At 37.8% G+C, this 23005-nt stretch overlaps 1 protein-coding gene across 2 annotated transcripts in view; it reads right to left on the reverse strand.

The window, feature by feature from the left end:
* The window catches only part of LOC105487631 (uncharacterized), a 78062-nt gene extending 55531 nt beyond the window's left edge, over nucleotides 1-22531 (reverse strand). For both annotated transcript variants that reach the window (XM_071095945.1, XM_071095944.1), the window contains exons 1-3: nucleotides 18590-22531; nucleotides 16186-16306; nucleotides 6310-6414 (exon numbers count right to left, since the gene is read on the reverse strand). In XM_071095945.1, the coding sequence (XP_070952046.1) occupies nucleotides 18592-19725 (1134 nt within the window). In that variant the 5' untranslated portion in view covers nucleotides 19726-22531 and the 3' untranslated portion in view covers nucleotides 6310-6414; nucleotides 16186-16306; nucleotides 18590-18591. The remainder of the gene's footprint in view (nucleotides 1-6309; nucleotides 6415-16185; nucleotides 16307-18589) is intronic.
* Nucleotides 22532-23005: the final 474 nt, after the last annotated feature.

The following is a 23005-nucleotide window of genomic DNA, read 5'->3' on the forward strand; positions in this document are numbered from 1 at the left end:
TTTGTGTGCATGAAGCTATCTCCTCTGTAGTGCAGGCATGCAGTGACTGCTGAAATCTCAGAATCGATTAGGAACGCTGAGAAAACTCTTCAACCTCCCAGGCCCCACTCTAAGCAAAAGATATTAATAGTAGCCCATCACTGGAGGAATTTAAACCCTTAGTGCACTTAAGGTAAAAGTAGCAATCACAAAATCCCAAATTCAGCTCAACTAGTGACTACATTGAGTCAGTTACCCACAACATTTATTTGCAAGAGAAGAAGGGTGACCATTTCAAAGTATAAATAATACTTACTGCAATCTCTACTGTTCTTCCATTTATAACGTCTAGTTTTGATTAAAGAATGACAAGGCATACCAAAAATCCAAGGGGGGAGAAAGACACTATTGAATAATAAAGCAATCAAGAGAGCCAGACTCAGAGAAGACTCCATCTGACAACTATCAGATTTGAATTGTACAATACTTACATTAATATGTTAAAGGATTTTGTGGTAATAGTGGACAGTATGCATGGATAGGTGGAGAATTTCAGCAAAGAGATGGAAACTACAGAAAAGAGTAACATGAAAATGCTAGGAAGAAAATCGTAATATCAGAGATGAAGAATTCACTCAATGGACTGAGAAGTCAACTAGACACAACTGACAAAATAATCCATAAACTTGGACATATGTTACTAGAACTTATCAAAACCAACACAAAAAGAAAGAAAAATAGTTACTGGGAAAAAAAAAAAGCAGAACAAGCTTATAAGATTTATGAAACAACATTTTTCTAACACTGGGGTACTTAGAGTCCCAAAAGGAAAATACAGAGAGAAGTGAAAAAAGAACCATTTGAACAGATAATGGCTATGAATTTTACAAAGACAATAAAAATCAACAATCTACAAATCCAATGAGCTCAGTAAACCTCAAGTGGAATAAAAACAAAAAATTAGTAATAAACACATCATAGTCAAATTGTTGAAAATCAAAGATAAGAAAATCTTAAAGGCAGGCAGAGAAAAAGGAACTATTGAATACACAGGAAGAAGTGCCAGATTTCTGGTCAGAAACCATTTAAAACAGAAGATAATGGAATATCATCATTAAAGCAAGGCATGAAACTCTCAACCTAGTATCTATACTTGGCAAAATTATTTTAAAAACTGAAGGCAAAATAAAAACTTCTTCTGACACACAAAATCTGAAAGACTTCAGCAGCAGCAGATCTGTGCTACAAGAAATGCTAAAGATTGTTTTTCACAGAAAGAATCTGACAACAGATGGAAATTGAGATCTACCCCAAAAGATGAGGAGCACCAGAAATGGTAAAATAAATTAAGAAGGAAATATTTAAAATATGTGTATTCATAATCACTTTAAAACGCAACTGACCATTCCGTTAATGGTCATGCAGTTAATGTATTGTGAGATCTATAACAGAGTGGATGTTATAGATCTCTGTTAGAGAGAGCAATAGCACAACATTTTGAGGGAGGAACTAGAAGCACAAGGATGTAAGGTTCTTATGGAATAGTATCCTTTCAAGGTAGAATAGTATCATTTCAAGGTGGAATGTGAAACATCAAAGATGTATAATTATAAACATCGAGGAAAATACTAAAACCGTTAAAAATTAACTAAACTCATAAGTAAATGGTGGAAATAAAAGGCAATCATAAAAACACTTAACCCAAATGAAGGCAGAAAAAGATGAAAAAAGGAACAAAGTTTAAATGGGACAAAGAGAAATAAGTAACTTGATGGTAGGTGTAAATTCAACCCTATTAACAATTACTTTAATGCAAATGGTCTGTACATCTCAATGTAAAAGCTGAGAAAAAGATATATCAAACAAATACTAGTGAAAATAGAGCTGTGAAGGCTGTATTCATATCACCACAAATAGAGTTCAGAACTTCAGAACAAAGAATGTTCCCAGAGATAAGAAGAAACGTTACATAATGATAAAGGGGTCCTTTCATCAAGAAGACATAACAATCCTAAATACACATGTGCCTAACAATAGGGTTCAAAATATACAAAACACAGTTACGATCTAAAAAAGAAACAGACTAATCTACAGTTGAAGTTGGACACATCACCATTCAGCCTTGGGAGTCAATAAAGGAGACAGACAATCAGTAAGGATACAGAAGAATACCAGAAAGCAACTTCACCTAAATGATCTTGAGAGAACATCCCACCGAACAACTGTAGAAGACACATTCTTTTCAAGAGCACATGAAACTGAGTTTCAGACCAGCTTGGCCAACATGGTGAACCTCGTCTCTACCAAAAACACAAAAAATTAGCTGGATGTGGTGGTGTACATCTGTAATTTCAGCTACGTGGGAGGCTGAGGCAGGAGAATCCCTTGAACCTGGGAGGTGGAAGTTTCAGTGAGCCAAGACTATGCCACTGCACTCCAGCCTGGGTGACAGAGCAAGACTCCATCTGGAAAAAAAAAAAAAAAAAAAGAACTGAGTTTCAGAATCAGTAATAAAAAACCGACCAACCAGAAAAAGCCTTGGACCAGACAAATTCACATCTAAATTCTACCAGTCATATAAAGAAGTGCTTGGACCAAGACTACTGAAACAATTCCAAAAAACGGAAGAGGAAGAACTAACGCATTTTATGAGGCCACCAGCGTCATTCTGATGCTAAAGCTTGGCAGAGACACAACAACAATAAAGGAAACTTCAAGCCAATATCCTTGATGAACACAGATGCAAAAATCCTCAATAAAATACTAGCAAACTGAATTCAGTAGTACATCAAAAAGCGAATCCACCGCAATCAAGTAGGCTTTATTCCTGGGATTCAAGGTTGGTTCAACATACACAAATCAATAACTGAGATTCATGACATAAATGAAACTAAGATCCTCAAATATGTATCTTAAGGACAGTTGTCTTTTATACTATCTCATTGAGGTTCTCTGAATTTCCTGTGTTTGTATGTCGACCTCTTTAGTGATTTTGGGGAAATTTTCATGGACGATATCCTCAAATATGTTTTCCAAGTTGCTCACTTTCTCTCCCCTTCAGAGACAACAATGAGTCACAGATTTGGTCTCCTTATATAACCCCATATTTCTCAGAGGCTTTGTTCATTTTTTACATTTCTTTTATCTTTTTCTTCTTTCTTTTTCTTTTCTTTTTTTTTTTTTTTTGAGACGGAGTCTTGCTCTGTTCGCCAGGCTAGAGTGCAGTGGCATGATCTAGGCTAACTGCAACCTCCGCCTCCCAGGTTCAAGTGATTCTCTTGCCTCAGCCTCCCAAGTAGCTGGGACTGCAGGCACATGCCACCATGCTCAGCTAATTTTTGTATTTTTAGTAGAGATGGGGTTTCACCATGTTGGCCAGGATTGTCTCAATCTCTTGACCTCGTGATCCACCCACCTTGGCCTCCCAAAGTGCTTTGATTACAGGTGTGAGCCCCCATGCCCGGTCACTTCTTTGTTCTTTATTTTTGTCTGACAACGTTAATTTGAAAAATGGTATTCAAGCTCTGAGATTCTTTCCTCAGCTGGGTCTATTCTGCTGTTAAAACTTCTGATTGTACTATGAAATTCTTACAGTGAGATTTTTTAGCTCTATCAGATGGGCTTGGTTCTTCTTCAAATGGCTTTTTTGTCTGTCATCTCTTGAATCATTTTACTCACTCCTTAGATTCCTTGGGATGGGTTTCAACTTTCTCCTTAATTTCACTCAATGCTCTCTGCTGCCATCCAGATTCTGAATCCTATGTCTGTCACTTCAGCCATTTCTTTCTGGTTAGGAACCATTGCTGGGGAGCTAGGAGCTAGTGTGGTCATTTGGAGATACGGAGACAGTTTGGCTTTTAGAGTTGCCAGAATTCTTGTGCTGGTTCTTTCTCGTTTGTGTGGGCTGATGTTCCTTTAACTGTGATGTAATTTGAGTACAGTCAGTGGATTTCATTTCTGGATGTTTTCAGAGGGCCAAAGTGGTGTGCAAGGTCTTTATTTGTGGCTAAATTTCCATCCATAGTTTTACAGGGGAGTCTACTAACAAAGTATTTTTGATTTTAAAGTTTGCGCTGCAAACTCACAGATGGCTCATAAATGGCCTGTGAGTGGGCTCTGGCTCAGTCACGTGGCTCCTCTGCATTTCCTCGCATTTGGAGCCACGCTCCCTCTCAGTACCCTGAGGATGCCAGCTCCTCTCCCACTTGAGTGCTGGCTGCAGATCTCAGCTTAGCACTCCTGGGCTGTGCACCGCAGCCCTGGGGCAAGCTCAGGCTTTATGTTCACTCCACAGCTTGGGGGCGGCAGGGGCAGGAACCTTGTCAGTGGCCATGGGAGTGGACTTTTTGCCCGTCCCTTGGGGCTCTACTCCAGAGAAACTTAGAGCTATTGCCAATCGGAAGAATCAGCCAGGGTGTGGTGGCTGCATTGTGAGCCCAAGCCAGAGGGCCCTGCCTGGTGAGGAGTGGGGCATTGGGGGCGTGCAGGGAAGACACACTGGCCTGTTTTCCATAGGGTGGCTGGGGCCTGCTGGGGTGTGAATAAAGCGCTCAGGATCTTTGTTCCTTCCCCAGTCCACAGACAGCAAGGGCAGTACGACGGCAGTGGCTGTGGCAGATGGGCTTCCAGTTGCCTCTGGGAGCTCCATCGCACAAAAACAAGGAGCTGCTGCCAGTGGAAATGTTCAGCTGAGTGTGAGGTGCCTGCACTGTGGGCCCAAGCCAGGAGCCCTGCCTGGTGAAGAGTAGCAGGTGGGAGCTCACAGGGAAGAGAGACTGGAATTCTTTCCATATAACCTCTGCTGTGTGCTGGAGGTGTCAGGGAAGTGACCCGGTCCCTTTGTTCCTTCTCCAGTCCAAGGCCAGTAAGGGCGGTCCTGCTGCAGCTGCAATGGCAGAGGGGCTGCGGGTTGTCTTTGGGATTTCCTCCCTAGAGAAGTACAGAGCCAACACTGACTAATATGTTCAGGCAGGGCCAGGGGGCCTGTGCTCTGCCCAGTGAGGAGTAGCAGGGGCAGGGGCCAGTGTAGAAAACAGTGTGGCCACTTTTCCATAAGGCAGCTACGCTGTGCTGGAGGTCAGCGAGAGTCCTGAAGCTCCTTGCTCCCTCCTGAGGCTGCACTTTAATCTCAAGAGTTTGAGATAAACACTGGTAAGGAAGAAAGTATAACATGTATGGCTAATGAAACCCAGGAAGATAAGTCAATGCACAGAAGTAATTCCAACCTAAAGAAATACTTTTTAAAATCATATTTATAGAGGTTTGCAGTGATACTAAAAACAATATTGCAAATCATTATCAAGAATACAATAACTAGGGTGTTTGTTTCCCTTCCTGTTTAACACCTGTGATCAGAATCTTTGGAGAGCTAAATTGTTATTATTAACCTCTTAATACCTAGCCACCAACACAGCACAGGAAACAGTTTTTAAATTGTCATACATCCCTTTAAATCTTCATATACTTAGTGGAACTTTTGCATATCTAAAAAGACACGTAATTTCCATTGAAATCCAGGCCACCTCTTTTTCTAAACAATGAGACTATTGATCCACATTTTAAAAGAAACTGTAGAAAAGGAACTGTAACTTTTGCACATTAAAAAAAATTTTCAGAGTCTGAGGAAAATATAGACCATGGCCCCCCAAACATGGAAAATTTAAGAATAAAGCTAATAATTTTTTACAAAAATTAGCTGGGCATGGTGGTGTACAATTGTAGTCCCAGCTACTTGGGAGGCTGAGGCACTAGAATTGCTCGAACCCAGGAGGCAGAGGTTGGTTGGAGTGAGCTGAGATCACACCACTGAACTCCAATCTGGATGGCACAGTGAGACTCTTTCTCAAAAACATAAAAAAATAAAATAAGGATTTTTTTGTTCCTATTCGACTGTTACTGAGGATTAAAAAGCCACAGTATTTCTATTTTACAAGGCTTCAGTCCAGAAATTAGAGACCTGGGCCATGGTCACCCTGCAGAATAAGAAGCCAAGATCATAAGGATTGCTTAGACTTCCCATCTCTTCCTTAAATATAAAATAATATTTCAAATATCCCATTTTCAGGGTCATAGGGGTAGATGTGATTTTGTAAATCCAATCTCTTCATTTTTTGAACAACTACAAAAAATGAAACCCAAGAGGTGAAATAATATACTCAAGCTGACATGGCTAATTAGTAATCAAATCCTGTCCTAACTCAGAATTCAATGTCACTACGCCATAGTGCCTTCCTTCTCTGGTCTCATAAATTAAAGACAGAAAAGAGGAGGAGGTGGAGTGAGAGGAGGGGGAGGAGTGGAGAACGAGGAGGAAGAAGAAAATGTACTCACCTTTCTTTTCAAATAAACTGACCTCTCATCCTCATGACTGTGGAGGACTTCCTGCTTTCGGCCATTATCACACATTATTGCTCTTTACTCTGATATTGAAATGACCTGCAGAGGAAATCAGGAAACCAAATAAGTATTTTTCTTTATTTAAAGAAAACAAATGTTTATTAACAAGTGAGACACGCTAAAGAGCACTGAATCTCTTGATGGACCAGGGAGCTCACAACGGCCGCCTCTTTCAGTTATTTGGGCATGGCATCGACGAAGTACTGAACAAAATACACCAACGTGGCAGTAACTCTCGTTCTCTCGTGCCCCTACTTCCCCTCCCTCATAATTTTCTCCTTCTTTCTTTCTATTTCAACTGCTTTACTTCTTCTTACTCATTTTCTTAATTTTTGTTTTGGGGTTGGAAAGAAGCAACTGTCCATGACAGTACCAGTAGAAATAAAAGTGGTTTAGACATATAGGATTCTTCAAAGGGGTCCTAACGTAGATTAAAAATAAAATGTTAATTTTGCTAAAGATTATTAATAGCTTATTACCATTTAAAGTAAATTTGAAAAAATAGACAAAAGTACAATGCCTATTTGGTAAATATTCATGTATTTTATAACAATATATACCACGACTATATATCCAAAACATTAGAGAGGTACCTAAGGAATAGAAAGGTGTATGTGCCCAGAAGATGATGAAGGGAAAAATGAAATTCAATACTTAAATTGTATTAAAATGAAATCTAATAAAATATAAACATGAAATTTATAAATAAGAACTAGGTCTCACAGAATGGATTAGAATTGTTCATCATATACTGAGTAATATTACTAAATTGAGTTTGTGTTCCTGAATTCCCAAGTAAAACCAAATACATTTAAAAATTAGGAAATTCAAGGCAAACTTTGTTTCTTCTATATTTTCTTGAAAAACCCAAAACCTAGCCCACTGGGTCTTTACTCCTTTATGGCAACAAAAACACTATTTCTGAGTAGCAGCTATATCTTTGAAAAGGGACTACGTTCTTGTAATAGCATCCACTTCAGTTTCACTTATCTGTAATCAGCTTGGCACATGTAAAAATATGTTCGTAATTATTTCAAAGTGTCTAGCAGAACAGGTGAGGCAATATAGATCAATGAGAATTTTGACCTTGACTAGAATGTATCACGTTCAAAGTGCTTTTGTACATTCAAGGTCAATAAATTACCTTGATTTAATGTCCAAGCCCTGTTGCCCACAATCTTATTTTCTACCTTAATACTGTTTCCAGTTCAGAGTCTATAAGAGAATCTCTTTCTTGGCTTCCAGTGTTATTTATTTTACCTGCATACACCTATTCCTACTATAGCATTATATATATAAAGAGTATCTATTGTAACTGGAGCTATTGGGAATAGTATTCTTATTTTAGAATATAATAATTTTGCTTACTTGATATAATGCATTTTAAACTGGCCAGTAAAATTCAACCTTCTGCAAACTTCATGTAGTTTTAAATTTTTAAACCTCATCAGGTAAAACCAATTCATACTAATGTTCACTAAGCATTGTCATATTTTTCCCTAGAATGTTTGCATCCATTGAAATGTCTACTAACATAACAGTACAGGAAAGTGTCTATTTTCCTTCATCTCCTCTTCTGACTTGTACTTTCTATACATTATTACTTTTTAAAAGATGTCAAACTGTCTATCAAACTCCAACAATTATCTAAGCAAATGCAGTACACACGCATGCACACGCACACACATCATCTGGAATTCCCAACATCCTTTCTTGTGATACCACTTTTCATTTTGCAATGTCATTGAATTTCATTTATTGGAAACACTCATAAGAGACCCAGGGATTGTTACACAAATGGCATTTCATTAGCAGGTCATTGATCTCTAGGCTTCCTGAAAGCCAGAAAAGACTTTAGGCTTATTACTTTGGGAGTGATTTAACCAAAGTTGCATATCTTCTGCTAGACATGAGTGGTGAGTCACAGAGGTGATATAATTCTAAATCGTACTAAAGTAAAAATGCATACTTTTATACTTACAGATAAATGTGGAGGAAAAGGAGGGATAATACATTGGGAAAAGAAAGAACAGAACTAAGATTTACCTCTTTGTTCAGTGAGGACAAAATTCAAACTATCTCCTTTGCAAATAACTTTATTTATGCATTACATTTGATTTAGAAATAGGATAATAGAAACCATAAGTATTAACTTGATAGAGTTTTTAAATGCATATATGAATACATGGATTAGTGTTTTTTTTTTTTTAAATTTTGTCAAAGAACATAGGCATTCTCTTCTAGTTACGAATAAGGCTCAATTTTTTTTTTTTTTTTAAACTAGAGTTCCTATGAGAAATGGCAGCTCTCATTGACTTCACTGGGTAGTGCTGATACATATATAAAATGTCCTTGAAGGAGTTCAGCCATGTGGGTAGAATGTTAAGAAGTGGGGTGCAAGCAGGGACTTGTATGCTTGCTTGTTTTGACCCCTTTCTGTCCCAGGAGGCTGCTGCCCTTCAGCCTGGGTCTCAGAATGAGAGGTGGAACACACCTGAGAAAGCCAGGCCTGTGGAGTGAAGCAGAGTTACCCTGCTAAATCCAGATGACTCCCAGACATGTGAGTGAACCAAGCTGAGATCACAGAGCTTTACTGGTAGATGTGCAGATCTGTGAGAAAAAAATTCTTATTGTTGTATGCTGCTGGTATTTGTGGACTGTATATTTTGAAGCAATAGCTATAGCTACATACTGCAACAGAAGTTTTGAATATTTTTGTTTTCCATTTGTACAATATAGTCCTTTATTACGTAAAGACCTGATTTAAAGACCTTTTTATGTGAATTTACCATTATGTAAATTTCCTGATTTTTCTTCATCTCAGAAAAACACTCTTCTATTATTTCTTTGATTATTGCTTCTAAACCATTGCTTCTGCTTTCTTGTTAAGCAAACTCAAGTGTATTTATGTGGACTTTTTATTCTCTTTCTTTTTGCTCTCTGTTATCTCAGCATTGGTCACATTTTAACCTGCATTCTGAGTGGACTTACTATTTCCTCCACATCATTGATTCAATTTTTTATAGCCCAGTTCATTTTTTTTTTCTCATAACAGAGCTTTAAGCCCTCAAATATAGCTTTCCTTTTTAATGATTCATTTATGCTTTCCTTTTTAAAATATATTCTCTTAACTTTTGAATTTATTTCTCATTTTTATTTTCCCATAATTTGGACTGAGAACACAAACTATTTTACTTCTAGAACATTCTTCTGTTTTTCAAAATGAATTCCTGTTGGTGTGCCCTGCTGTTATAATGATTGCTCTGGAATTCTTGTTTTCAGAGTTTAAGCTAAGAGTGAGTTTCTAGTCAGCTCCCTCCTAGTTAAATGTGTGATGTTTATCCTCTGTGTGTATCTGCTAACCCCCAGGAGGAAACTCCTAGTTTGTCTTCTGTTATTCTTTCTGGCTTATGATTTTTCTTTGTGTCCCAAATATAGAAAAGGCAGTTAAAGGGGTGAAGGTTGAGGTTAAATTTCAGTACAAGAGTTCTCAACAATAGCTTATTAATAAAGCATTTGATTAGTTTTTCCCTAAAAATAACTTGTCTGTTAGTTATAGATATTCTATATCCCTGAAATATAGCACTATACAAATACTGCTTTTAAATAAACATTTAATAAATATATCAGAGTGTTTCCCATTTGACTGATGGAATACAAAACCATTTTTATTTTTTAAAGTTTTTTTGACTTTTAGCAGTCAGTTTTCTAGAAAACCTGTGGTATTTATCCTATATCCACTACTGCAGATTGGGAACAGCCTATCAATATCTCCACATTGTACTTATGTAGCTTTCTTACTCCTTATTACCTTTAAGTTAGAAAAACATGTATTCAACAGAATGGAGTATATTATTCAAGCAACTTTTCTATTAAAGCTCTATTGCAGATGAAGGAAGACTTCGAATCTCTAATCAAGATTCTGTTTTAGTTGTGTTATATATTCCCACTTAAAATGAGGTATAACAAAAAGGTACTAAACTGAAAGTCCTGGGCAGGAGAAAAATGTAAATGTCTTCAGTTCTGTTCTTAACTCTTCTGCATCCTGCCTACTGTTCTAGGAGACAGACCAGAAACAAAAAGGAAGGGAAGACTGGGGAAAATTGAGTCTGAGGGAGCCATAAGTGAACGGACCATTAAGGATGGCCAGAGCCTGTAATTCCAGCACTTTGGGAGGCCAAGGCGGGCAAATCATGAGGTCAGGAGTTTGAGACCAGCCTGGCCAACATGGTGAAACCCCATCTCTACTAAAAATACAAAAATTTAGTTGGGTGTGGTGGTGGGCGCGTGTAATCCCAGCTACTCGGGAGGCTGAGGCAGGAGAATCACTTGAACCTGGGAGGTGGAGGTTGCAGTGAGCCTAGATCATGCCATTACCCTTCAGCCTTGGCAACAATGTGAGACTCTATCTCAAAAAAAAAAAAAAAAAAAAAAAAAAGACCAGAGTGTGAAGATATTTATGTTTTCTAAAATTAAACAACTGGTGATGAGATAACCAGGGGAAGAAGTTTAATTAACTTTCTCAAATCCACAGAATGGAATGCACTATAAATTTGTACATGTAGAAGAAGTACCTTTAATATTTGATTCAATATTGAAATAACTGTAAACCCCTTCAGGATGAAACAAATTACAGACAGTTGGAAATACATATTTAGACTGTACAAAAGAAAGAACCTATGACAAGAGATGTAGGTCTAGGAGTCATTTAAGATGAATCTTTAAGTCACCCAATGAGATTGCCCAGAAAGACATGGGGACATTTGTGTCAACAGCATGCAAGTAAATAGAACGGCACAGACACTAAAAAAGAATAACCAAATATGGGAATTCACATTCCAGAGTGAAAATTAGGAGCAGGAGCCACATTCTGAACAATCAGGGGACAAAGTGGCCACAGGACACATGAGGCAGAAATGATGGAGGTGTGAGTAATCTGGTTTAGTTCTGGAAAACTAAGTCTTACTATTACAGCGAATTTTTTTAGGAGAGAATTTTAAAGAGATAAAAATTTTAATCAATGCCGCTTCTCTTAAATGCTAAACATTATTGTTACTACTTGTCAAGTGCTATAGGAAACCCACAAAAGTAGAAGATTAAGAAGATACCACCAGATTATAATTGTAAAATATTTGAGATCAATACATGAGCTCATATGCAGTGGGTGGAGTGAAAGTCAGGTATCAGTGGATTGAGGAGTGAGGGATCTAACAACCACTCTGATAACCTCTGTAGCAATTTATTGTTATCATTTATTAACACATTAGACAGGGTAGGTTACATGTTTAATGCAATCCTGTAGTCATTCAAGGAATTTTGGTTTTCTGAATGTTGAATAAGAACGGAAGTAAAGACTATAAAATCTACTTTTCATGCCTCTTTCATAAAAGAAAGGGCTAAAGTTAGGGCCAATTCTGAGGAAGGGGTAGGATCTTTGTCCTTAAATTCTTGAAAATCAAGATTAAAAAAAAGAAAAAAGATGTAGTCTAGTGAAAAGGACATTCTACATCAGATTTTTTTTCTGCCCATCAGAAATAGAGAATTTCTGAATGAAGTTTAAAAAGCTTTAAAAATATAGTAATAACAGTAATAGAAATAAAACAATTTTTTTTCTTGATTTGCCTTTGAAATGTACATGTTAGAATAAAAATGGTTCTGTTACATAAACTCTTGCCTTTAAGGAAGCAATCAATTCTGTAAGTTATTGTGGGAATCCAAAAGACAAAATAATATTACAATTAAAACTATGTCAAGAGTGGTGTGTGATCATTTGATTTATGTAACTACTAACAAATTACTGTTTTGAACACAGGGAAATTAACTATCATTGTGATGTTTTATGATTTAATACAAGAACTTTCATTCTATGGAGTTTGATTTTTAGAGCATTTAACTATGAGAAATATTTAATCATTTCAAGGAAGTATCTTGCCATTTCCTGGACTGTGAATAAGATTATAAATCACATTTCCTGCAAAATCCTCACATTAACATTTTTACAGTAAAAACAAGGATAGAACAGAAAATATTACATCAATAGATTTAGTTTTAGAAAATTTAGAAGGAATTATAAATAAAGGTACGCCCCTTCCCCTCTGCCCCAAAGTATACGTGGCCTTCAGAGATCAGCAGACAGCTTCCCGTGGCTCACACAATAGTGTGGTTTTATCCCATGATTTTCCACCCTAGATGCTTTCTTTTTTTGGGAATATTGTTTCTTTTTCTTTTCTTGACCCAAGTCTCTCACCTCTCTCCTAACGTCTTAGTCATTAGGCCCCGAATGTTTGGAAGGCTTCCACATGGAGTTGTTTTGTTTTTCATGGCATGCCTGGAACATTTTGTATTATAGGAAGTTGGAAAAAGCAGCCAGAAATGACCGCTGACAAGTGAGAGCTCTTCTGTCCTCACTGAAATACAGTATAACTGGAACTTTCTGACATTGGTCCACCTTAGCTTAACCCCTTGGCCATACCTTGCCACTGAGAACCCCGGGAAAGATTCTGACTTTCCTTCTACTTAGTGAGCACTCTGCTCATGTGTCTTCACCCTCCTAGTAAACCTCTCTTAACAACAATGTATGGTTTAAAATTATCAGGAAACCAAAAGGCAAGAAAGGGGACAAGGGAGAAGTGAATAAAGTTATATGGCTTTATATTTTAGAAAACATGGTCCATAAATAACAAAGTACTTGCTGAAGTAGGGCAAAGCAAAGAAAATCCTTGAAAACAACATATGTGGAAATTACTGTTTGTTGTAGACTCCAATGGTTCAGATACAGAATCATGATTAAAGACAGAAGCGATTTATTTCAGTAGAATGACAATGGAGAGATCTATCAGATGCCAGAAAGTAACCATCTCTCTGAAGTTCAAAAGCTGCAGACATGGATAATACATAACTTTGTCTCCTGAAAGATTGCATGTTTAGATAGAGCTCTCATTATCTGAGGAATGGTAGACTAAAACAAACAAAATAAAAATAAAACCATTGTATCTATGCCAAATAATTGCAAAAAAAAAAAAAAAAAAAAAAAAAAACAGAAGACGGGCATACCATAAGCATGCTTTAGTTGCATACGACAAAAGCAAAACTTAAACAATTAATAAACAGAAGGAAGGTATTGGTATGTACCCAAATTGCAGACATTTATTTTTTCCACTTATCAAGTATTTGTGTATACCTTTCCTTTCCAGGCCTATTCAGAGACTAAAATAGACATGTTCATTGACTGTGGATGTCATGAGACGTACAAGGTCAGACATAATCAGATCCAGGCATGTTTGTATCCTTTTATAAGGTCAGGCTTTCATTGATGCTTATTTATTCATAAAAGCCACAAGCTACAGGGAGTTCCCAAGAAGGCAACTCTCCTAAGTATTATCTCTTTACCTGGCAGTTACAGCCAAGAGCACACAGGCTCAAGCTGATCTACAAGTTAGTCAATATGGTAAACCATACATAGTAGTATAATTAATGGATGCAAGTGATAGGTTAAAATTTCCACATCAGAGTGACATTTAACATTGAGAGAAAACTGTGTAGTATAGGGAAAGATGTTAATGAACCAGTCCAAGGATAGCAAAACGGACAAGGAGAGTGTCTTAGACTAATCCAGGCACTTGTCAAAGTCTTGCAAGGGAAAGTTCTTGATTTGGGCAGAGCCTTTAGCAGCAGATGCTGGGTGCTGCCCAAGAGTGACCGCAGGACAGTGTCTAATGAGATGACTGTGTTGAACTGATGAAGTCCTGTTCTTCGTACCATCCTTGCATCCTATGATGAGGGCTATCTTACACCTCAGTCTTGTTGGGTATAGACTCTATTGATTAGACAAACATCTGGTCCCACTGATATGATGCCATTTAAAGTATAAGATGAGGTCTTTTTCTAAAATGGAGTTACTTATGTCTATGATGCTCTATACAGTGGATATTGTAATTTCGAACAAAACAAAAAACTTTTTATAGATATACTTATGGATATTGTGAACCCCCCAAATCTGAGACATGTATCAGTTAATGTAAAAAGTTTATTTTGCCAAGGTCAAGGATGTGAGCCCATGACACAGCCTCAGGAAGCCCTGACGACACGTGACCAAGGTGGTCAGGGCAAAGCTTAGTTTTATACATTTTAGAGAGACATGAGACATCACTCAATATATGTAAGAAGTACATTGGTATGGTGTGGAAAGGCAGGACAACTTGAAGCAAAAGCAGGAAGACTGGAAACGGGGAAGGGGACTCCGGTCACAGATAGGTGAGAGACAACAAACAGTTGCATTTCTTTGAGTTTCTGATTAGCCTTTCCAAAGGAGGCAATCAGATATGCTTCTATCTCAATGAGCAGCAGAAGGATACCTTTGAATAGAGTGGGAGGCAGATTTGCCCTGAGCAATTCACAGCTTGAAAGGGCCCAAGATATTTTCCTTCCACATTTTCCTCCTTTTCTTCTTAAAAATCTTTTGGAGAAAGCATTTTAGAAGAAAATGAGTCTCTGGTCTCTGATCTCTTACACCTGATCTCTTACAGCTAGGCTAGGATGGTTTATTCCTAGATGGGTAGGTCCCAAAAGTTCATTTTTAGCAAGTTGTGAAGTCTCACATCCTATGAAGAGGAATTAGGGAGATGAGATGAGGGAAGAAAAACAACAACAAACAAAAGAACAATCCTGGAAAATTGATATAGGCCACATTACTCTGAAGTCTATACATCAGTAGGCAGGTATGAAAGTGGCTTATGTATGTAAATAGGTTGCTGTTATTTTCTTCTGAAGTTTAATTTGTCTGGTTTGAGTTTGCAGGGCTTTAAGAAAGCACAACTTAGTTTTCAGTGACTCCCAATTAGGAAAAATGGAAAAAAAGAAGGAAAGAAAAGAAAACTTTATTTTGAAGACTTGAAAAACATTAGGCAAGACTAGATCCTAACAATAGGTGTACTATAGTTTTTGAAACATAGTAGTTTTTCTCTCTCCAGTTTCCCATTTTACTAAAGGCAAATCATGGTAGGACTGGTTTTCTTTACTATAGTTGGCCTAATTATTTGTATGCATTGCAGCAAGAATAATTATTTTTACATAGGCTTTTAAATTGGCTTTAATGGAACTTTGTTCCATAGAAGGAATCTCAGATAAGACTTTTTAAAAGCTGAGCCCAGCTATGGATTTGTGCCATCAAATACCTATGAGTTGGGTATATTTCCTCTCCTCTTGAGGTTCCAAGATAAACCTGGGGCTTCTGGGCCTGTCAGAAAGTAACATTCTTAGCACAGATCAAAAACCCTGTACAGGCACTGCATACACAGAATATGAGGCCAGTATTTCCAAGGGCTTTATTGACTCTGTAACTCATTTGATTCCTTAAAGGAGAGCACACCATTCCAGTTAAAGTCTTGGTAAAATAACCAGTTTCTCTAATTGTGTCCTGTTATAAATGAAAACAGATTCTTTTTTTTTTTTTTTTTTTTTCTTTTTTGAGATGCAGTTTCACTCCTGTCACCCAGGCTGGAGTGCAATGGCATGATCTTGGCTCACTGCAACCTCTGCCTTCTGTGTTTAAGCAATTCTCCTGCCTCAGCCTCCCAAGTAGCTGGGATTACAGTGCCCACCACCACACTCAGCTGATTTTGGTATTTTAGTAGAGATGGGGTTTCACCATGTTGGCCAGGTTGGTCTCAAACTCCTGACCTCAGGTGACCCACCTGCCTTGGCCTCCCAAAGTGCTGGGATTACAGGCATTAGTCACCACTCCTGGTCTGAAAACAGTTTCTTATTGCACTTATGCAAATAACTATATTACCATAAGTTAAGAATACTCACAAACAGTTCCAAATTCTGGAGAAATCAGATAGAGAGAAACAAATATGCTCCAAATTTTGTTCATAGGAGTGTACTAAATTTTTTAAAGCTATCAGTAGCTCAAAAGAAAAGTTTTAAGACTCTGAAAAACAAAACAAAGGATCAGTAAACATTTTAAGCAAAACGTTAGAAAGAATAGTTCAGTGTGTGCATTTAATTTCTGTTCTGCTTGATACTCATGAACATTTTAACTCTCCATGAGTCCTGAATGTCTTTTTCTCTATTCTGATGTTATAATCTTCAAAGTTATCAGAATCTTTCATTCAAGAGCACCTGTTGAAGTTTTATAGCTGATTATAAAACCAACTTCTACAGAGGACCAAAACAAGACAATTGTCCATGGATGAAAAAAGGTTTTAGGGCACCCACAGTCAAAGACACAATTGACAAAGAAATGTATTACCTCTGTGGCACACAATAACTTTAACATAATTATTATTACTAATAATGTACACTAAGTCATATCAAAATAACAGGAGTTTTCCATAATTTTGGAACACATACCAATAACATATTTATACAAATACAGCCCAAAGAAAATAAAGTACCATTTAATATTTGACAATTATTCTGGTATAATTTTTATACCAAATAAGCGAAATTATGTCATTTTTGGACTTTAGGGAAATGAATATCTTAAAGGATTAATTAGGTGAGAAAAAGACATAATTTGTAGTTTGACTTTGGAAAGCTTGTCAAATACAAAAGGTTTAAAACACTTGAAATTACAAAATAGGATTACAGGTCATTGTGAAGTCATTCATGTAACCAAAGCGGTAACTCAAGCATTTCAAAAAAGTGAAAACCTTCATTCTTTGAGAGAGGAGACTTAATTTTCCAAATAAGAAGTCCTAATAAAAATAGCATGAAGCCAATTAAATTTGTTTTCCCAAATTTTGCAACCAATCTATAAAATTTAATCTTGATCATAAAATATAAGTTCAATAAACCTTTTATAACTTTTATAACCTTTATTAAGGAGTTGGTTAATGCTTCAAGAAAACCTTGCTAATCTGACACAGTGGTTCATATGCTGGTCTTGCATCAGTGTGTCTTTGACATTAATGATTAATTTATACAGAAACTGAACTTATTTTATCTTTCAAAATCAGCCCTTACAATCTTACGTGCCCACCTCTTCTGTGATAGTACCTGGGCCTTGAGAAGTTGAATGGTTTTAATTTCTGGCTCTGTGTCTCAGGAATATAGTTTATTTTGATTGGCATCTTCTACAGGGCCTGAAGATGAGGCTTTAATTGTTGCCAGTGTTTAAGATTTAGCAGGACTTGGTGTCGTTTTTAGACCCAGGAGTCAAAGTCCTGTAACTCAATGTCACAAAAACTTTAAAAGCACATATAGGAAGATACATCAGTTTTTTTTGCCTAAGCAAACCAAAACTTACTCATAATATGACAAATTGATCATATACAAGTTTTTGTTTTTTTCCTCAAAATAAATCCTCTTATTGTGACTTACACCAACTGTTCATAACATGCTTGGGACTTTCTGGTTTGTCCTGAATATTCCTCCTTCTGAAACAACCAGTCATTTTATCTAAGACTAAATCTGCCATATAAGATTCTTTCTCATATAAAATTGTGTCTCTTTAAGCTTTCTTACCATGCACATACAAAATATCTTTATTTTTATAACTTTCTTTACATCTCTTTTTTATTTCCTGGTTCCTTTTGCCCTGTTTTCTATGTAACCTTTAAATAAGCTTTGAATTAGATAAAACTTGTTCACTTTTTTTTTTTTGCAAGAGTATTCTCCTAAAATGTAGATTGGAAAAATACCCAAATAATGAAATGTCTATTATTTAATTTAATATAACTTTAGATTCTAAATTATGACATTTGTCTACAAGTATTTATCTTAATTATTTTATTTTGTTTACCTAGATTATTTATGGAAACTGTGATAGTTATGATTTAAAGTTATAGATCACCATTGCAAAAATATAACTGAGGCAGTGAAAATGATATGACCTAACTGACTCCATCTTGCTTCTCACCTCCAAGCTGTCCTTCATTCCTGGACTTTGAAGTTTAGCTTTGAAACAAAGACATTAACAGTCCTTTCCCAAAACAAACCTCCTTACTGCCTGCGGACTAGACTCCCTAAAGCTACAAGATTAGAAATTATGGTAATCTTACTAAATTTAAGGTGCAGCTGTGTATGAAGAAACCTTTAGATCCAACTTACAAAGAGGCAGCATTAGGCTAAATTCAATATAATAGAGTAGATACTACATTTCCTGTATCCATTTGTCCCTGGAGGGACCCCTGGGTGGATTCCATAACTTTGCCATTGTGACTGTGCTGCAGTACCATGGGGTGTGGATGCCTCTTGGATATACGGTTACCTTTACTTCAAACAGATGCCCAGTTCACAACAGTGAACCCAGAGAGAGGACGACGGTGAACCCAGAGAAAAGATGATGGTGAATCCAAAGAAAAGATGACAGTGCACCCAGAGAAGAGATGATGGTGAACCTAGAAAAAAAGACGATGGTGAACCCAGAGAAAATACAACAGTGAAACCAGAGAAAATACAATGATGAACCCAAAGAAAATACGACGGTGAACCAACAGAAAAGATGATGGTGCACTCAGAGAAAACACAATGGTGAATCCAAAGAAAAGATGACAGTGAACCCAGAAAAAGACAACAGTGAACCCAGAGAAAAGATGACAGGGAACCCAGAGAAAAAATGATAATGCACCCAGAGAAAAGATGACAGTGAACCCAGAGAGAAAACAACCGTGAACCGAGAGAAAAGACGACGGGGAAATGAGAGAAAAGATGACAGTGAACCCAGAAAAAAGACAACAGTGAACCCAGAGAAAAGATGACAGGGAACCCAGAGAAAAGACGACAGCAAACCCAGAGTAAAGGCGACAGAGAACCCAGAGAAAAGAGACAGTGAACCAAGAGAAAAGATGTTGGTGAACACAGAAGAAATACGACAGTGAAACCAGAGAAAAGATGACAGAGAATCCAGAGAAAAGATGACAGAGAATCCAGAGAAAAGATGACGGTGCACGCAGAGAAAATACAAAAGTGAACCCAGAGAAGAGATGACGGTGAACCCAGAGAAAAGACAACAATGAACCAAGAGAAAGTACAATAGTGAACCCAGAAAAAATAGGACAGTGAATCCAGAGAAAAGACGACAGTGCACCCAGAAAAAAGAGGATGGTGAACCCAGAGAAAATTCAATGGTGAACCCAGAAAATAAAGGATGGTGAACCCAGAGAAAATTCGATGGTGAACCCCCCAAAAAGATGACAGTAAAACCAGAGAAAAGATGATGATGCACCCAGAGAAAATACAAAAGTGGACCCAGAGAAGAGAAAACAGTGAACCCAGAGAAAAGATGACAGTGAACCCAGCGATAAGACGACAGTGCACCCACAGAAAAGATGAGAGTGAACCAAGAGAAACGATGACAGTGAACCCAGAGAAAATACGACAGTGCACCCAGAGAAAAGACGACATAATGGTGCACTGTTGTCTTTTCTCTGGGTTCGCTGTCACATTTTCTCTGGGTTCACTGTCGTTTTTTCTCTCGGTTCACTGTCTGTTCTCTGGGTCAACTCTTGTCTTTTCTCTGTGTTCACCATCATCTATTCTCTGGGTTCACCGTCTTCTTTTCTGTGTGTTCACTCTTGTATTTTCTCTGGGTTAACTGTCATCTTTTCTCTGGGTGCATTGTCATCTTTTCTCCTGGTTGACCGTTGTCCATTCTCTGGGTTCACCATCGTCTTTTCTCTGGGTTCACTGTGTTTTCTCTGAGTTCACCATCATCTTTTCTTTGGATTCACTGTCATGTTTTCTCTGGGTTCATCGTCATATTTTATATGGGTGCACTATCGTCTTCTCTCTATGTTCACGTCGTCTTTTCTCTGGGTTCAGTGTCATCTTTACTTTGGGTTCACCGCTGTGATGTCTCTGTGTTCACCATTGTCTTTTCTCTGTGTTCATTGTCGTCTTCTCTCTGGCCTCTCCATCGTCTTTTCTCTGGGTTCACTGTTGTCTTCTCTCTTGGTGCGCCATCATCTTTTCTCTGGTTTCACCATTGTCTTTTTTTTGGTTCACTGTCATCTTTTCTCTGGATTCACCATCGTCTTTTCTCTGGGTCCACCATTGTCTTTTCTCTGGGTTCACCCACATATTTTCTCTGCATTAACTGTCGCCTTTTCTCTGGGTCCACCGTTGTCTTTTCTTTGGGTTAACTGTTGCCTTTTCTCTGGGTGCACTCTCATCTATTCTCTGGGTTCACTGTCATCTTTTCTCTGGGCTCACTGTTGTATTTTCTCTGGATTCATTGTCGTCTTATCTCTGGATACACTGCCATCTTTTCTTTGGGTTCTTTGTCGTCTTTTCTCTGGGTTCACTGTTGTATTTTCTCTGGATTAACTTTCCTCTTTCTCTGGATGTACTGTCTTCTTTTCTATGGGTTTACTGTGGTAATTTCTCTGGATTAACTGTCATGTTTTCTCTAGGTTTACTTTCATATTTTCTCTGGTTTCACTGTCATATTTTCTGTGGGTTGACACTCATCTCTTTTCTGAAAGCACTGTGGTCTTTTCTCTCAGTTCATCATCATCTTTTGTCTGGGTTCACTGTCTGTTCTCTGGGTTCACTGTCATCTTTTCTCTGTGTTCACTGTTGTCTTTTCTCTGGGTTCAGCATCATCTTTTCTCTGGGTTCACTGTTGTCTTTTCTCTGGGTTCACTGTTGTCTTTTCTCTGGGTTCACTGTCTTCTTTTCTCTGGGTTCATCATATTTTCTCTGGGTTCACTGTCGTTTTTTCTCTGGGTTCACTCTCTGTTCTCTGGGTTCATTGTCGTCCTTTTTCTGGGTTTACTGTCATCTTTTCTCTGGGTTCACTGTTGTCTTTTCTCTGGGTGGACCATGATCTTTTCCATGGGTTCACTGTCGTCTTTTCCTTGGTTCCTCATTGTATTTTCTCTGAGTTCACTTTTGGCTTATCTCTGGTTTCATAGTCATCTTTTCTCTGGGTTCACCATCATTTTTTCTCTCATTTCACTGTTCTCCTGGTGACTATTGTCTTTTCCCTAGGTTCACTGTGGTCTCTTCTCTGGGTTCATCATCTTCTTTTCTTTGGGTTCATTGTGGTATTTTCTCTGGGTGCACCGTTGTGTTTTCTTTGGGTTCATTGTAATCTCTTCTCTGGGTTCACTGTCGTATGTTTTCTGCGTTCACCATTGTCGATTCTTTGGGTTCACTGTTGTATTTTCTCTGGGTGCACCGCTGTCTTTTCTCTGGGTTCACTGTCATATTTTCTCTGGGTTCACTGTTGTATTTTCTATGGGTTCACTGTCATCTTTTCTCTGGGTTCACTGTCGTCTTTTCTCTGGGTGCATTATCATCTTTTCTCTGGGTGCACATTCGTCTTTTCTCTGGGTTCACTGTCATTTTTTCTCTGTGTACCGTGTTGTATTTTCTCTGGATTCACTGTTGTCTTCTCTCTGTGTTTGCTGTCTTCTTTTTCCTGAGTGCACGGTCGCTTTTTCTCCGTGTTCACCATCATATTTTTCCTTGTTTCACCATTGTCTTTTCTCTGGTTTCACTGTCATCTTTTCTCTAGGTGCTCCATTATCGTTTCTCTGGGTACCCTGTCATCTTTTTTCTTGGTGCACTGTCATGTTTTCTCTGAGTAACTGTCATCTTTTCTCTCGTTTCACTGTTGTACTTTCTCTGGGTGCACCGTCTCTTTTTTTTTGAGTTCACTGTTATCTTTTCTCTAGGTTCACTGTCATCTTTTCTCTGGTTTCACTGTTGTGTATTTTCTGGTGCACTGTCGTTTTTTCTCTGGGTTTACCATCATATTTTTCCTGGATTCATGTCATCTTTTTTTGGGTACACTGTTGTATTTTCTCTGGGTTCACTGTCATCTTTTCTTGGGTTCACTGTCATATTTTCTCTGGGTTCAATGTCGTCTTTTCTCTGAATGCACCATCATCTTTTCTCTAGGTTCACCGTTGTCGATTCTCCAGGTTCACTGTCATATTTTCTATTGGTGCACCCCCGTCTTTTATCTGGGTTCACTGACATATTTTCTCTAGGTTCACGGCTGAATTTTCTCTGAATGCACCATCTTTATTTCTTTCAGTGTACTGTCACCTTGTCTCCTGGTGCACTGTTGTCTTTTCTTGGGGTAAACTGTCGTCTTCTTTCTGGTTTCACTGTTGTATTCTCTCTGGGTCCACTGTTGTATTTTCTCTGGGTGCACCATCATCTTTTTTCTGGGTTCACTGTCATCTTTTCTCTGGGCTCACTGTTGTATATTATCTGGGTGCACCATCATCTTTTCTATGGGTTCACCTTTGTTGATTCTCTGGGTTCACTGTCATATTTTCTCTGGGTTCACTATCATCTTTTCTCTGGGCGCACTGTCTTTTCTCTGGGTTGTCATATTTTCTCTGGGTTCACTGTTGTATTTTCTCTTGGTTCACTGTTGTCTTTTCTCTGGGTTCATTGTCATCTTTTTTCTGGGTTCACTGTTGTCTTCTCTCTTGGTTCACCATCGTCTTTTCTCTGGGTTCACTGTCATCTTTCCTTTGGGTTCACCGTCGTCTTTTCTTTAGGTGCATGGTAGTCTTTTCTTTGGGTTTGCTGTCGTTTTTTACCTGGGTTCAGTCATATTTTCTCTTGGTTCACTGTCATATTTTCTCTGGGTGCACTGTTGTATTTTCTCTGGGTTCACCATTGTCTTTTCTCTGGGTGCACTGTTGTCATTTTTTCTTGGTAT

Source organism: Macaca nemestrina, chromosome 5 (assembly GCF_043159975.1).
Source record: "Macaca nemestrina isolate mMacNem1 chromosome 5, mMacNem.hap1, whole genome shotgun sequence".
Lineage (NCBI taxonomy): Eukaryota > Metazoa > Chordata > Mammalia > Primates > Cercopithecidae > Macaca > Macaca nemestrina.